General features: G+C 32.5%; 3 protein-coding genes across 3 annotated transcripts in view; 1 reads left to right on the top strand and 2 right to left on the bottom strand.

The window, feature by feature from the left end:
- The window catches only part of LOC112452632 (kelch-like protein 5), a 4,485-nt gene extending 2,510 nt beyond the window's left edge, over positions 1-1,975 (bottom strand). The window contains exons 1-5 of the mRNA XM_025012953.1: positions 1,754-1,975; positions 1,205-1,366; positions 731-1,044; positions 418-513; positions 157-346 (exon numbers count right to left, since the gene is read on the bottom strand). Of these exons, the coding sequence (XP_024868721.1) occupies positions 157-346; positions 418-513; positions 731-1,044; positions 1,205-1,366; positions 1,754-1,856 (865 nt within the window). The 5' untranslated portion in view covers positions 1,857-1,975. The remainder of the gene's footprint in view (positions 1-156; positions 347-417; positions 514-730; positions 1,045-1,204; positions 1,367-1,753) is intronic.
- A 1,140-nt stretch (positions 1,976-3,115) lies between these two features.
- Positions 3,116-8,986, top strand: LOC112452628 (protein real-time). The gene is made up of 15 exons (XM_025012946.1): positions 3,116-3,378; positions 3,750-3,899; positions 4,156-4,287; positions 4,423-4,551; positions 4,664-4,767; positions 5,083-5,150; positions 5,243-5,545; positions 5,655-5,743; positions 5,821-5,958; positions 6,069-6,189; positions 6,263-6,387; positions 7,559-7,805; positions 7,903-8,018; positions 8,363-8,505; positions 8,591-8,986. Exons 1-15 carry the CDS (start codon positions 3,316-3,318, stop codon positions 8,655-8,657), a joined length of 1,995 nt encoding a protein of 664 aa, XP_024868714.1. The 5' UTR covers positions 3,116-3,315; the 3' UTR covers positions 8,658-8,986.
- A 2,706-nt stretch (positions 8,987-11,692) lies between these two features.
- Positions 11,693-14,372, bottom strand: LOC112452631 (uncharacterized protein C45G9.7). Its single transcript, XM_025012952.1, has 3 exons — positions 14,027-14,372; positions 13,411-13,539; positions 11,693-13,305 (listed from the first exon to the last, which is right to left on the bottom strand). Exons 1-3 carry the CDS (start codon positions 14,081-14,083, stop codon positions 13,117-13,119), a joined length of 375 nt encoding a protein of 124 aa, XP_024868720.1. The 5' UTR covers positions 14,084-14,372; the 3' UTR covers positions 11,693-13,116.
- Positions 14,373-14,411: the final 39 nt, after the last annotated feature.

Raw genomic sequence — 14,411 nt, forward strand, 5'->3', positions numbered from 1 at the left:
GGAACTTTAATTTTCCCTAGCATGCGTGGCGTGTCTGTGCGAACATAGAGGCGCTTCAAGGCGCTAGAGCGCCATATTCAACACATTACATGTGATCGATTAATTATCAGTTATGCGACTAATATTAAATAATTCATTTTGGATATAATAAATTACCTTCATTATCGTCATTCCCTCCGATAGCTAACAACGTACCCAGAGTGGCTTTTCTGGGTTTCGTTCTGCCTGTTTGAAGCAAAGGTCTTCGCTCAGGCAGCAAATGATACTTCAATGCTTCCATTACTAATTCCTGCACCATTCTTTGGTCTTTGAACAATTCGTTATTCTCAATATTGTCAGCTATGAACTGTTTTGATTTATTTAGTGCTAATGCACAAGTTCTGTAGAGTGAAAAAATTGAGCTGTCGATGAACTTACCGCGGGTGATAGCAATGGTAATTTGACTAAACCTAATAATTTACTGGCATCTTTGCTCCTGTTTTCTGGATCGTGTTCCAGCCAAGTCACTAGAGCCTGGAATAATAATAAAACAATAACGATTCTGTTTATTCTGTATCTCAGGTTAGGTATTTTAATTGCATTTGTATGAAATATTTGCTTAAGCAATTATAGAAATATATATTTGTATATTTATGATCAATAGTATAGCTATAAAAAACTTATCGCTATGATAACATCTCTTTTTTAATATTTCATATAAATTGGTTCGCTCAACAAACAGTTGTCTTACATGAAAGATAGTTTCTTCTGAAGGAACATTAAGATCCTCAGATTCAAGTAACTTTGCAACTTCATTGGCAGATAGCAGTAAGAATTCTTGATTTTTTGTAACTTCCATGAAATGTTTGGTAGTGTATGCGTGTGCGTATTCAAGCAATTCCGAACAACCCTGCGTATCGGCGAACATCCGTATGCCCAGACAGTTGCTTGGGTGAAGTTGTTTGACGAGAAACTGACAGCACGCTTTAATAACTGGATTCAATTGTAACAAACATGCTGTTGCAAGTAAAGTCTCTACGCTATCTTCCTGCAATTCTACGCAACCTGCAATACATATACAAAAAAACATGTTATTAAGAATTGATAAGAAATCCAAAAATTAACAAGAACGGCTTAAAAAAAATATCTGCAAATGCCTTTATCGTAACGTTAATATTCGTAAAATGTTTTCTTACATGAAACATATCTTCTTAAGCAGAATTACCTGTATAACAATAAAGAACCAAAGCCCATAAAGCATCTCCATCAACATCTATTAATTCTATTTCATTTTGTGCCGACTCTCGCAGAGGGTTTGTGAACATGGCAGCAAAATATTCTAAGCCAGCACTGAGTACTAATCGATGAGCTGGGACACGCTTATTTCCTAAGAAAAGCACAGAACAGAGTAAGAAAATATGAGAAATGGGATGTCACAAGTTCATCGAGTGCGAAGAATATTTTCAATATGTTGTGTACAAAATATACTCTCTCTTCAATTTTTACTGATTAAAAACTTTAAATAACAACTTTTAACAATAAAAAAGATTTCTCTTTGAATCTCTTGACTATACATAAAATTATATTAGAAAATGCACATTTTATGTAAACATATTGGTATAAAATAATAACTCTCCTAGTTGTTATTAATTAAAACATTTGATTAACTATTATCATCTGAATCATTATAAGTCCAATTGACAGTTGACACATAGGTGCGTTGTTATCAAAACGAAAAGCATCCCAGAACCCGGTAAAGGGCGGGTACACTCACCCGCGATCAGCGTGACGTCTGTTAGCTGTTGCTTGTGCAGATAACTCTCCATAATTCGGAGGCTACTTTCCGCGTGCTCGGGCGAGATAGACACGCATGACATTGTGGGGAAATTATTTTGAGTACGCGCTGCACCTCGAATATCAATAAAATTATGCTTATTCGACAAGTTTTGACACGAAACGAAAGAATCTGGCAGAAAAATGCGGCGGTCTGCTCTGCGAAGCCAAATATTTAGCGTTAAAGTTGACGACTCTCAGGTTAAAAAAATTTTCCTACTGGACAAAACACGTCTGAACTGCCCCCCGCACGTTGAGCGAATTGCCCCGCGGCGCGCGCGGCCGACCACATGTGCATGCTGAATGCTCCATTTTAGCTCTGTGGCCACATGCGCATGCTCCGTGGCTGCACGCGCATGCAAAAGTGCGCGAATTTGAAACGTATGCATTGGTCTAAAATATAGCTGAAAATTGATAGATGTATCTCCTATTTGTCACAATGCCAGGGTGCTGTGAGCTAATAGCTGTCTGTAATACCTACACTTGTTTTTAACAATGGGTGCGTTCAGCCGATACTCGGCTAGCCTAGCAATCGTGAGCAGTCGCTCGTTTCCTCTCCTTTAACCATTGGGTCAAAGGAGAGGAAACGAGCGAAAACGAGCGACTGCTCACGATTGCTAGGCTAGCGGAGTATCGGCTGAACGCACCCAATATTTGCTTCGTATAAAAATTCTACAACTTGATGTTACAAAATGAGGGTGCAGGTCCATTCAGTAGACATCAAGGAATATCATACCGTCTGTAGAATTAGGCTGAGACTCCAAACAAAAAAGTTAAACGAAAAGTACGATAATGTACATACGTACAAAGAAACATTGGTCGTGTTCAGCAGACCCAAGCCGCTCAGTACCAGTCGAACATGATTGGCTCTTTACTTTTAGAACCAATCAATCAACGCGGAGTGTTGATAAGACGAACTCAACAGTTATATCTGCTGAACGCGGCCATTGTTTCTTTTTATGCGCGCACGTTGCAAAACTCATCGAAATAATTTAATGCTAATGCTAAGACTCCATAGACGCGGAAACGCCATGCGGCAGAGTGCGTTGACCAATCACAAATTTTGATTTTGCCGCAGGCGACTTGCGGCAGCCTTCTGATTGGTCAACGCACTCTACCGCACGACGTTTCCGCGTCTATGGAGTCTTAAATGTTAACGCTGCGAGTCTTCTCGTTCACGTACCGTACGCGAGTTGCGGTACTGGATTCAAGATGGCACTGAAAATCACAGCCACAAAATGTATCGAGTTTGCGGCGCGCGCTTCTGTTTCCATCCTATAGTTCTCGCTGAGTAGTGACAGACATGACAGTGCTTTCTGTACTCCAATTGGAGAGAGCGGCATGAGAGCGTGAGTTCCGTTCCGTCTGCACTCCGCTTCCGCCTGCCAATTGATTATCTGTAATATACTGTATATACGGTGATCGAATTATCAAAGGTCTCGCCGTTGCGTGATCATCAGTGTCGGATTTGATAACGCAAACACGTGAAGGGAACCAGCAACCATGGTGCAACAATACCAGTCGCCCGTGCGAGTTTACAAGCATCCTTTCGCTCTCGTCATGATGGTGTGTTTCAATACTATATGCAGCCTTCAAACTTGGCCGTCATAAAATATTTATTGCATTTCGTGCCTCCTATGTCCTTCGCGGGGCACATATGCCATATCCCAGAAAATCCAATAAACGACTCCTCGTTACGAAACACTTGTATCGAACCAGATGAAAACAAGCAGCTATCTTTTTTAAATGTCCTCTTTTCCTTTTTTTTTCCCACAAGCTTTTTAAATATTTTTTTTAACCAGTATGTAATTTTTCTTCCTTAATCTTTTGGCTCGCGAGACGTATTCGAGCTATATATTCGGTAAACATAAGTGTTACGACACGATGCACTGAGATATTTGAAACAAAGAGATAATTGAAGTGTCATTCTTTTACAGGCGTACGAGCGTAGGTTTCCAACGTGTCCACAGATACCAGTTTTTATCGGATGTGAAGTTATGTTGGACGAAGAGAGTGAGGATGGTGCTGTTAGAACCACGGAAAGGCGATGTAAATTGAATGTTGAGGCACCCTATATCTTGAAAAAGGTTCGTTTACATGTATATGTAAAAGACATTCAAGTTCTTTTATACTTATCTATTCCTTCTTTTACTACAAAAATCCATGCTATCAATAATTAAGTGTCACGGTAGATTTGAAACAGCCTGTATTTCGGATACTAGATTTTATAGTTCTTTTTTTAGGAAACAATAGCTGCAAAAAATCTTTCTTAGATTTTACTACTAACAATTTTGGATAAATTTAGTATAAATCCCATATTCATTAATTAGTAATTAATTTCAGATAATTGGTGTGGATTTTGTATACTTTATTCAAAGGAATGTTTTAAATAGGCGCAATAGTGTTTTAGAAATAGAAGCGTACAACGAAAGCTTTGCCACTAGAGTAACTGTTATCGAAAAATGTAAATATTTCGTAAGTATTACATATAATTATTTATTATATAAAAAAGATATTTTATGTGATATATTTTTATAAACTTTTACTTTATGTTAGGAGTATGATATCTAGAATATTTTCTAATTATATATATATTAATTGCACATTTAGATTCATCCTGAAAATCCAGAATGGACTTGCTTTGAACAAACAGCAAGTTTAGATATTAAAAACTTTTTCGGTTTTGAAAACTCAATGGAAAAATTAGCAATGAAGCAATATGCACAAAATATTGCTAAGGTAATAACAATATATTATTAGAACAACAAATATGATAGTTATATTAAAATGATAATACATGTTACAATGTTTTTTATTTCATAAAATGTAATCACATCATGTTTAATTACAGGGTAAGGAAATTATCGAATATTTCGTAAACCAATTGAAAGAAGACGGCATTACCTATGTTGCTCCTTGGGAAGATCCACGGGAAAGATCTTCTGAAGAAGAAAAGTAAGTATGGTACATTTAATTCAATTATATACAATACATTAGAGTGTCTGGCTGAACATCTTAATTGCATAAATTTCACGTTGCTTGTAAGGGAACATCACGATGGACGAGCATTTCGGACATCAAGAGCACATATACACACACACACGCGTATAGAAGTCATTGTTTCTGTAAAATAATATTTAAAATCTTAATTGTAACATCTTACAATTTTAATTTCCAGCAGTAAACATTTAACACATTTTACCTAAATTCATACTAACAATTTATATTGAGCAATGTTTTCGGTCTGCAATGGTTACTTTTTTTATGTAGGAAAAATGTGGACGAAAATAGTGACAAAGAATTATGTATTACCGACAGCAAACTGCCCAGCAACAGAGGTAATATTATCTTCTTTAATATATATATTGGTTTGATAAATATAATAGTGTCATTTAACAAATGACTTTATTTTCGTTTCCTTTAATTACAGAGATGCAACTGTCGTCGGATTATATAGAGAGATACTTAGGAAAACTAGATATGATACAGGAAAGCAAATTAGTGCAGCTTAGACATAGCATTGAAGAATTGAGGGGTAGTTCTGTACCGGGTTATGCAACGCTTCTACGGTTCCTACGGGCTACGGAATTCTCAGTCGAAAAAGCCAGAGAAATGTTAACGCAATCTTTACATTGGAGGAAGAAGCATCAGATCGATAAACTTCTTGACGAATACGAAATGCCACAAGTAATTAAAGATTACTTCCCTGGCGGCTGGCATCACTTTGATAAAGGTAATCAGTCGATAATAAATTTGCTGCAAATGTCACGCTATCCTAAGTTATGCTATGAAAAATAATGAGTCAACATAGATTCTATTTATATATTCGATCTTTGATGTAGACGGACGACCTTTATATATCTTACGGTTGGGTCAGATGGATGTTAAAGGTCTACTTAAATCGATTGGAGAAGATGAATTGTTATTACTAGTAAGTTAGGTTTATTTTAAAATATTTTAAAATCGAAAAGTTTTTGATATGATTTAATATTTTACTTTTTTTTACAGGCTTTACATATCTGTGAAGAAGGTCTGCACTTGATGGAAGAAGCTACTAATGTTTGGGATCATCCAGTCTCCCAATGGACACTGTTGATAGATTTAGAAGGTTTAAATATGCGGCATCTATGGAGACCAGGAATAAAAGTATGATCGTCTTAAGTGAAATAAATTACTTATAATTAATTTCTCAATATAGTGTTATAACTTATTATATCGCGAGGTCTAATAATTCGTATTTGCTTAATTTGCTTCAGGCATTATTGCGAATAATAGAAATAGTTGAAGCAAATTATCCAGAAACAATGGGAAGAGTTCTAATCATGCGTGCCCCTAGATGTTTCCCTATTTTGTGGACACTTATCAGCACTTTTATCAGTAAGAATTTTAACAATTGCTTTAATTGTATAAAATAACACTTTTCTAATCGTGTTATGTATTAAAATTGCAGACGAAAATACTAGGAAGAAGTTTATTTTTTATTGTGGTACAGACTACCATGAACAAGGATCTGGAGGTCTTAGCGAATACATTAATCAAGAATTTATTCCTGATTTCCTTGGTGGTTCCTCAGAGGTGAGATTTAGTAACATTAATAACAATTAAATATTGTATAAATGTCACACTTATTAACATGAATATTTAATACACAATTACATATTTATGACATTTTATATCAGTATATTATATAAGAATACATAGGTTACATATAATATATTTTTTTTATATATTAATAATTTATTTTATCCATTTTTTCTTGAATGAATATAATGTATATTATGACGATCATGAATGCCAAAGTGTTTTTTTATACGTTTCTACTTTTTAATAATTGATGATTATTGAATATTTTATGACCTAAAAAATTTTCTTTTTTTGGAAAAAAGTGTCATTTTTTTTTATTTACATTGGAGTAATATATTTTTTGTACACGTGTTGAATACTAGGAAATGAATATATGCGAAGTCTATAATATGGTACCTCGGAGATTTTACATTTTCGACGCAACTGCGACCAGTGTAAGAAAACGATACAAAATTCATGTTAAATATGTTGTAGAAGTTTTTTTCTGCCGCTAACTGGCTTTAGTGGAAAAAATGTGACGTTTTTATAGTTATTAAAAATGCACATTGTATATCATACATATATATTAGAAATACCAAAGAAAATTGTCACGTGTAACATCAGCAGTTGCTAGATACATAGGCATTGTCTGTGTGTCGTGTTCGTATGTCCTTATCTCTGTGATATATCATCCATATCTGAGGCAAAACCATTTTATACAAATCATCTGTTATAAATTTTTATTCATTTATAAAATACAGGAATTTTATCGATAGTCTACGTTGAAACATTATTTATGTGTATTGTGAAATATGAATACATAGTTTTGATACAATCAAGATCATGTACACTTATGTAACGCACACAAGTTCAAGCACTAATTCAAAAATATAGATTAACACTGCGCGCACAAAAAGTGAAGTAATTTTGTGTGCTCTCGCTAGTTAAATTTCAGAGTATTTTACACAAGTTAAGCTTAAAAACATCTATCGTAAATGACGTATTAAATTACATACTTAGACTTGGAACAATTCACACAATCCATTAAATATCTGAAATTTGATCAGCTCTATTTTAATTCTCGTAAAATCTTATTTAAATATTTTCAAGATTATATAAGCAACCTAAATAAGTATAATTAAGTATACATCGAAAACGTTTTTATTTTTATTATAAATATCAGACGTACGTGATGGAAGGTGGGGTAGTGCCGAAAAACTTGTACAGAGTGGATTTGGAGGGTACCTCTGGTGAACACGAGCACAGTCTGTATCACTCCATCAGCTTGAGCCGTGGTCAAACTCATCATGTGTTCATAGAATCCGATGATCCGGGTGCTGTTCTGACATGGGATTTCGATGTAATGCGGCACAATGTCATATTTACAGTGCTTCACAAATCTCGAAACAGTGGAAACGGTGTTATCTCAGGTACACTTTAATATTAGAAACAGATTTGTCATGAAATGTACGTAACATTTTTTTACAATTCGGAGTAGCAATATAATATACAATGATTATTTTACAGAACTTCCAGAGCTTGCAATAGGCGGTGATCATGAAATTGTTGCTGCAAAAGAATTAAAAGATAATTATATTAAAGTCGAACACAATATAATTTGTCACGATGGTGAAAGCATCCAAGTACGTACTCACATAATTTTATGTATTGATGTCGGATGAAGTCATTGGATATATATATCATATACTCAGTCACAAGTATGAATGAATGAGGCACAAAAATAGATATATAAAAGTATATTTCCAGTATAATTTGATTAATTCTATTGTACTGAATGAGATTCAAATTATAATTTATTGTTTCCTTTGTGTTAAGGAATTTGCAAACAAATATATTTATGGCAATAAATACATGTTTTTTCGCGTAATTTGTCCAGATATTTTTGTGAATAATTATATGTAGTTATTTCATACATGCGGATAGTGTACAATTACATACGAAATTATTAATTCTTTTTGCATTATAGGGGACTCATATCATGCAGGATACAGGTACTTACGTGTTACAATGGCAAAATCAAGAAGATCAAGCCGAATTTCTTCCATCTATTAGTTCTCATAAGGCTCAACTTATGTACTTTTATGAAACATTACCATCTGCACATTACAGGTATTTATGTAACGTACATACAGTGCATATTTTTCAATTTTACGTAGAATAATCTTATAATGATATTTTCATTGGCTTCCTTTAGAGGTTCAATGATGAGCTTGCAGTCAGCAAGTGGAAGGTCAGAGGCTAGTTCATCTTTATCCAGATGAAAAGCGATGAGTATGAACGACGACTTGCAGGAGACATGAAATTTCATTTCGTTCATAATATTTTAACAATATGTGTTATGAAAACACAAATCTCATTTATGTTTTAACGGGGCTAAAATACAATTCATATTTTAGTCTAATATTTTAATTTTGTTGACGCGATAGAGAGCATCTACACATCAACAATCCAAATAATGCTCCAAATCTTAAGCCTAAAGTACTCATCTCGGCAACTACATAACCAATGTTATCATGTTATGTACATATACATATATACATATATATATATAGCTGTTAAACAATAATACAATATATAATAATGTTGTCTAATATTTAAACTTTATTTTTTCATATAAAGATAAGTTAGATGAAATTTAATACTCAGAATAAAGTCATGTACATTTTATAGATCATATTGCAATATAAGCAGTAGACACCTCACTGCAAGAGCACATTATAGTTTCCCGAAGTGAACGGTAATCCAAATTGTGCAAGTGAATTGTGATTTAATATTAATTTATATACATATATTTACATAAAGAACACGGGTAATGCGCGCGTGCGTGGAAAACAAACGTTCTTCCCTCATAAACATTACATTTTACTAAAATTTCATCTTAAAGGAAGATGCATAAACAAACTAATTTTTATAGTATATAGTAGTTTTATATATTATAGTGAAACTCCATATCCATTCCATTCCATTCCATTCCATTGCTGAATGATATAACACATTATACTACATTTAGATCATTTCTTACATACTTCCACAAAACACACTATACAGGAAGAATAATAACTATAGAATTATAGAATCACAAGTTCTATAATTAGAGAATCAATAAAAAAATATAGTTTAAAATATGTAAATAAATATAAATTTATTATTGGTCTTATTTAAATTAAGTTAAACATTATGGTAACTATAGTTTCAATCGAGCTACCTAAAAATTAATAAGAACATGTAATATATTTAATAATTTATTATGTGTGCCAAAACAAATGAGAACTATGAAAAATATTTTCAGTACAAGTGGGACGAATCTTACCATAAATGAAAGGGAAAGAAAAATAATTTTGAGATGTAACAATATAACTATATATATTGTAGAATATATATATAATTTATCATTTATTTACTAAATGAATATTTTGGCAACAGGATATGTTATTGTTAATTTTCTGGTAGCCTACAAGAGTCCATCAATTTTAGATATAACATTATAAAGTTTCTAATGGCAACAATTATGTAAACTAATAAAGATTAATTAATTCTAAGATGCAGGATACTCGAAATATTATATAAATATTATATAAATAATTATAGTCAATTACAGTGCATAATATAAAACAACGTTAAAAATGCTCATACTTTCAATGGAATATTGTACGCCGAGAGAAAGCTTTCATATAAGAAATTAATCATCAAGACATAATTTGTGAGAACATAAACTCTACTTATCAATTATCAATTAATTATATCAATGAATAGAAACATCTTCTTATCTTAATAAATTTCGTCTTGATGATTACTGATTGTAATAAACAGTTCAAATGAGGAAACAACTATTTTTCAAGTATAGATTTTTAGAATGAACACAGAACAAACGTGTTTCTACAATTAGGATAGGATAGTATCGCGAAATGAAATTGTATGGCCGGCCAATGTTTGTTTAATAGTTAGATAAAAATATTACATTTATCAGTCATCACTAGGATACAATTAGCTATTTTAAAATATAGTTATATAACTAGCATACCGAAAATGTGTAACAGATTATTATATTACGTGAAGAAGTAAAATGCGTATAAATATTAATGCATTTATCGTTTGAATAATAGAAAGAAGAAATTTGTAGAATTAATTACTATCCCATAGTATGCAATTTGCTTCTTTGCGACTAGAAACAGAAACAGAAGTGTAGCAATTAAGAAATTACGATATTGTCTCAAAGTAATAGGAAAATTATGTATATATCACTGATTTGAAGTGTCATGTAATGTAGCGACATAACTAGTAGTATCGTTTTTTTTCTATAGTCATCACATAAAACGTTGGCAATAAAGTTCTAACGGATATATTCAAGGATTATTATTGAGCATTAAAAAACCTGCTTTCAAATTTTAATATTTATAAGCCGTAAATAAATGTGATACATCTTGGAGAATCTTCCCAGATTAGGATAAATAAAATAACACTCAGAATAGTTCTAACAATTTCTTTTTGGTTTTTTTTATAACACTTCTATAATTCATACGGAATCTGTGAGGAGTATATATGCTCGCAACCATTTATGCATCCATTGTATACAGAGTAACATATGTATGAAATATTTCGACATTACTAGACTAGGATATACATATACACATGTAGTATATATTCCCAGAGCTATATATCCTTACATATGTCATATGCAGGAACTCTCTTATACTTTTCAATCCATCTTAAGAAGAGATAAAATATAAAATTATTAAATGTTATTAAATACATAAAAAATTCGCTCTTTGCATAAAAACAAAGAGGCGAAGTATAAAAATTGTACAAAAATCGTATTTCTATTTACGTACTTTTCTTGCAATTACGTCGTTTTGCAATATGACTATTTGTTTAAAAATATTAAAAATGCAATACAACAGGCTATGTATATAAATAGATATATTCATTTGTGATTCAAAAAGTCTTTGTTTGGAATTTTTCTCGATATATTTTCCATATCTAATACGATCCTGAATAACTGAAATACTTGGAAATGTAAACAATGTGTACATAATTATATTATTATAATAAATATATATTATTATAATAAATTATACCTTTCTCTCATTTTCAATTAAAATAAAAAACCCATAAAAATATATAGCTCAATTTCTTTTCATGAAATTTTATATTCATAATATCTCTATATAAACAGTATGTTAAATATAAGATATGTAGAAACACCTTACAAATTTAGTTTCTAATTGATAGATTAGTAATATATCCAATAATGTGATGTTACATAAAAATGTAAATATTAGGCAAATAGTTTGGAATGTTTTTTTTTTTTTTCATTTGTTACATCTCCAATTTATTTTAGGCATGTTGAAATTATATGCATATTAACTCTTATGTGAGTAACCGGGTACTCGGGGAGTAAAAAACTCGATTTAGGAGTTCTCACAAAGTTTTAGCCCTTTAATGCGACTAGAATGTAAAAGAATTTTAGTTTGTTTATGTTGTTAAAACGCAAAAGGTACCTGGTACCTCGTCACTCACATAAGGGTTAAAAAAGATAGATTAATGTATCACAATAATTTGAAAATATAAGTGTATCAAAATAATTGACAATTATGTGTAAATTGTACTTTTAAAAATATCATATTTTAAAGAAAATAACTCATACAGAATAATATAAATATTTGTGAATGGAAGCCTTGAAATTTCCCAATATCTTTTCTCACAAATATCAATTCTGCTTTCGCTGGAATTGAACTTTGAGTATATCAAATAAAGTGTATAAAAAATTGATATTATGGCTATTACGTATGTTTTTACTAAAGTCATAAAGTGATTATATTTCCAATTAAATAGAGAAGATGTCACCTTCGATCGAGCTAGAACTTGGTAGTCTAATAATAATATTTCTATGTGAATTTTGTATACTGTTTTCTAACTTAGCCGATTATTTGTCGATTATTTGTACATGCCTCAGTGATCGAATTGGTAAAGACAATCGTCGTGGATTGGAACAAAATCCAGGTTCGAACCCTGGCTAGAGTAATATTTTTCGCAATAATGTCTTTACAGTGATTTAAAAGGTACTTACTAACAATCAAATGTCAAATTGATTTATTGATATAAATATGTGGATTTACTATTCCAATAAAAACCTGTGTTTCAACACCGACAAATAATTGGCGCGCAGTTTGCTAAGTTGGAAAAAGTATACAAAATTCGCACAAATATTATAATTAAGTTACCAAGCTCCAGCCCGACGAAAGATGGCATCTTCTCTATTTAATTGTAAGATTCATATCGGTCCAATTTCACTTATCATTGTTGATTATATTTAGATTTGATAACTGCGAAATGCATCAAGAAAGATACGTGTAATATAAATTCTTGGCAGGATTCTTAATGGAGAAAAAATATCATTATATTCGAAGATATAACTTAATGCAACATTATTGTACTTTGGCATTTCTCTTTTTAAACTTCTTTACAAAGATATTAATAGTATCAAGTTAGCGTAACAACTGTTTGTCTCAGCTTTAAAGTAAACAGAGAAATCTAAACCTTTTTCAGTCACATGATTTAACGTCGTCTTATATATTCTGAACTAACTTCTACGTATTAATTAATAGAGGTTGCTAATACCTACTGTAATATTTGGCAGAAAAATACAACGGATACGCAAACCTCGTCAGAGTATAATATGAAATAAATATCTGTCAATAAAAATCTCTTTTGGCATTATTTTTAAGTACTAGTAACACCTTTACGGGCTACTAAAAGATTTAATACTGGATGCTTTCTTATATAAGAAACCGCCTTCTTGTGAGTCACCATCGTAAAGTCATATCCATTACATTGTAAAATTTTGTCGTGCATCCTAAGACCACTTTTCGCAGCTGGCGATCCGTCGTGTACCTCCGTTACATATATCCCCTGGAAAAAGAGATTCATGTCTATGAACTTTTTTATGTTATATTAAAATTGTATAGATTATACGTATAAGAACGATATGTTTTAAAGCCTAATACGATATCTTACGTTGTCTGTATAACCCTGTGGACTTTTTGTAAAATCCTGATCAATGCCACCACCGATTTTAAATCCGCATTTCATCACCTCCTCGCCATTTTCATTGATCTCTGTCTCTTTGTGTAATGTAATTGGTATCTATAGCAAATCAATAAATATATATATATATACATATATATATGTATAACATACATAATGCAGTATGACGCACAAATACAAATGTAAAAAGGACTTGTTATAAATTCTGCAGTAATCTTTTCTGCAGTGCTCCGTTCCTCTTAAAGCACAGTATTTCAAAGAACATGCAACAAGGAAATACAACATAGACCGAGTTCTACTCATAGATTTTTTGTTTTGTTTGTTAATTCACAGATTTCTGTTATTATTGCGACACAAACCCTTCACTACCGTGAATATTTATTATCATCATATTAATATCGACTATTTAATTTCTAATATAATATTTATTAATATTTATTAATACCGTATAAATATGAGCAAAAATTCTAAAACGTACTATTGCGAGATACAAATGAAAGGGGCAACCCGGTATGTTCTAGCGGTAAAGTAAAGGGCGTGTATCGTGGACAACAATAAGTACACGACAGATTCGAAAGATACATACGCTTAGGCACTCCATCGCGGTACCCGGCTGATGCTGAAAGGCCATTTTCGCGCACATAATCAAGCGACTCGGGCTCTGCCACGCGTTCTTTTCTTTTTTAACAAATTCCCTCGGTGACTCTGACTCACGTGCGCGACTGACTGATCGCGATCGCACACGGCCAATAACAAATTCTACCGCGCGCTCCTCGGCGACGTGCGCTGCGTAAACGAACGTGCGACGTGCGATCTGAACGAGCGAGAAACTTGGCTCCCGGGTATTCGCCGCTGATGAATCAGGCAGAATCAGGTAAACTCTGTTGGAGCGGCAAGAAGACCTCTTGTCAATCCCGGATCGGAGCGCGAACAGATGATCGCTGAGCGGAGCGAAACTCAACAGCCGTGCG

This window comes from Temnothorax curvispinosus, unplaced genomic scaffold (genome assembly GCF_003070985.1).
Source record: "Temnothorax curvispinosus isolate PA1 unplaced genomic scaffold, ASM307098v1 QBEX01003544.1, whole genome shotgun sequence".
Classification (NCBI taxonomy): Eukaryota; Metazoa; Arthropoda; class Insecta; order Hymenoptera; family Formicidae; genus Temnothorax; species Temnothorax curvispinosus.

Bases quoted from the DNA above. Each gene is read 5' to 3' on its own strand.
- LOC112452628 (XM_025012946.1), top strand. From the start codon at position 3,316: ATGGTGCAACAATACCAGTCGCCCGTGCGAGTTTACAAGCATCCTTTC. The intron at 3,379-3,749 runs GTGTGTTTCAAT...ATTCTTTTACAG, and splicing joins CTTTCGCTCTCGTCATGATG to GCGTACGAGCGTAGGTTTCC. The intron at 5,744-5,820 runs GTAAGTTAGGTT...TTTTTTTTACAG, and splicing joins AAGATGAATTGTTATTACTA to GCTTTACATATCTGTGAAGA.
- LOC112452631 (XM_025012952.1), bottom strand. From the start codon at position 14,083: ATGTGCGCGAAAATGGCCTTTCAGCATCAGCCGGGTACCGCGATGGAG. The intron at 13,540-14,026 runs GTATGTATCTTT...GATTTGCTATAG, and splicing joins CCGCGATGGAGTGCCTAAGC to ATACCAATTACATTACACAA. The intron at 13,306-13,410 runs GTAAGATATCGT...CTCTTTTTCCAG, and splicing joins CACAGGGTTATACAGACAAC to GGGATATATGTAACGGAGGT.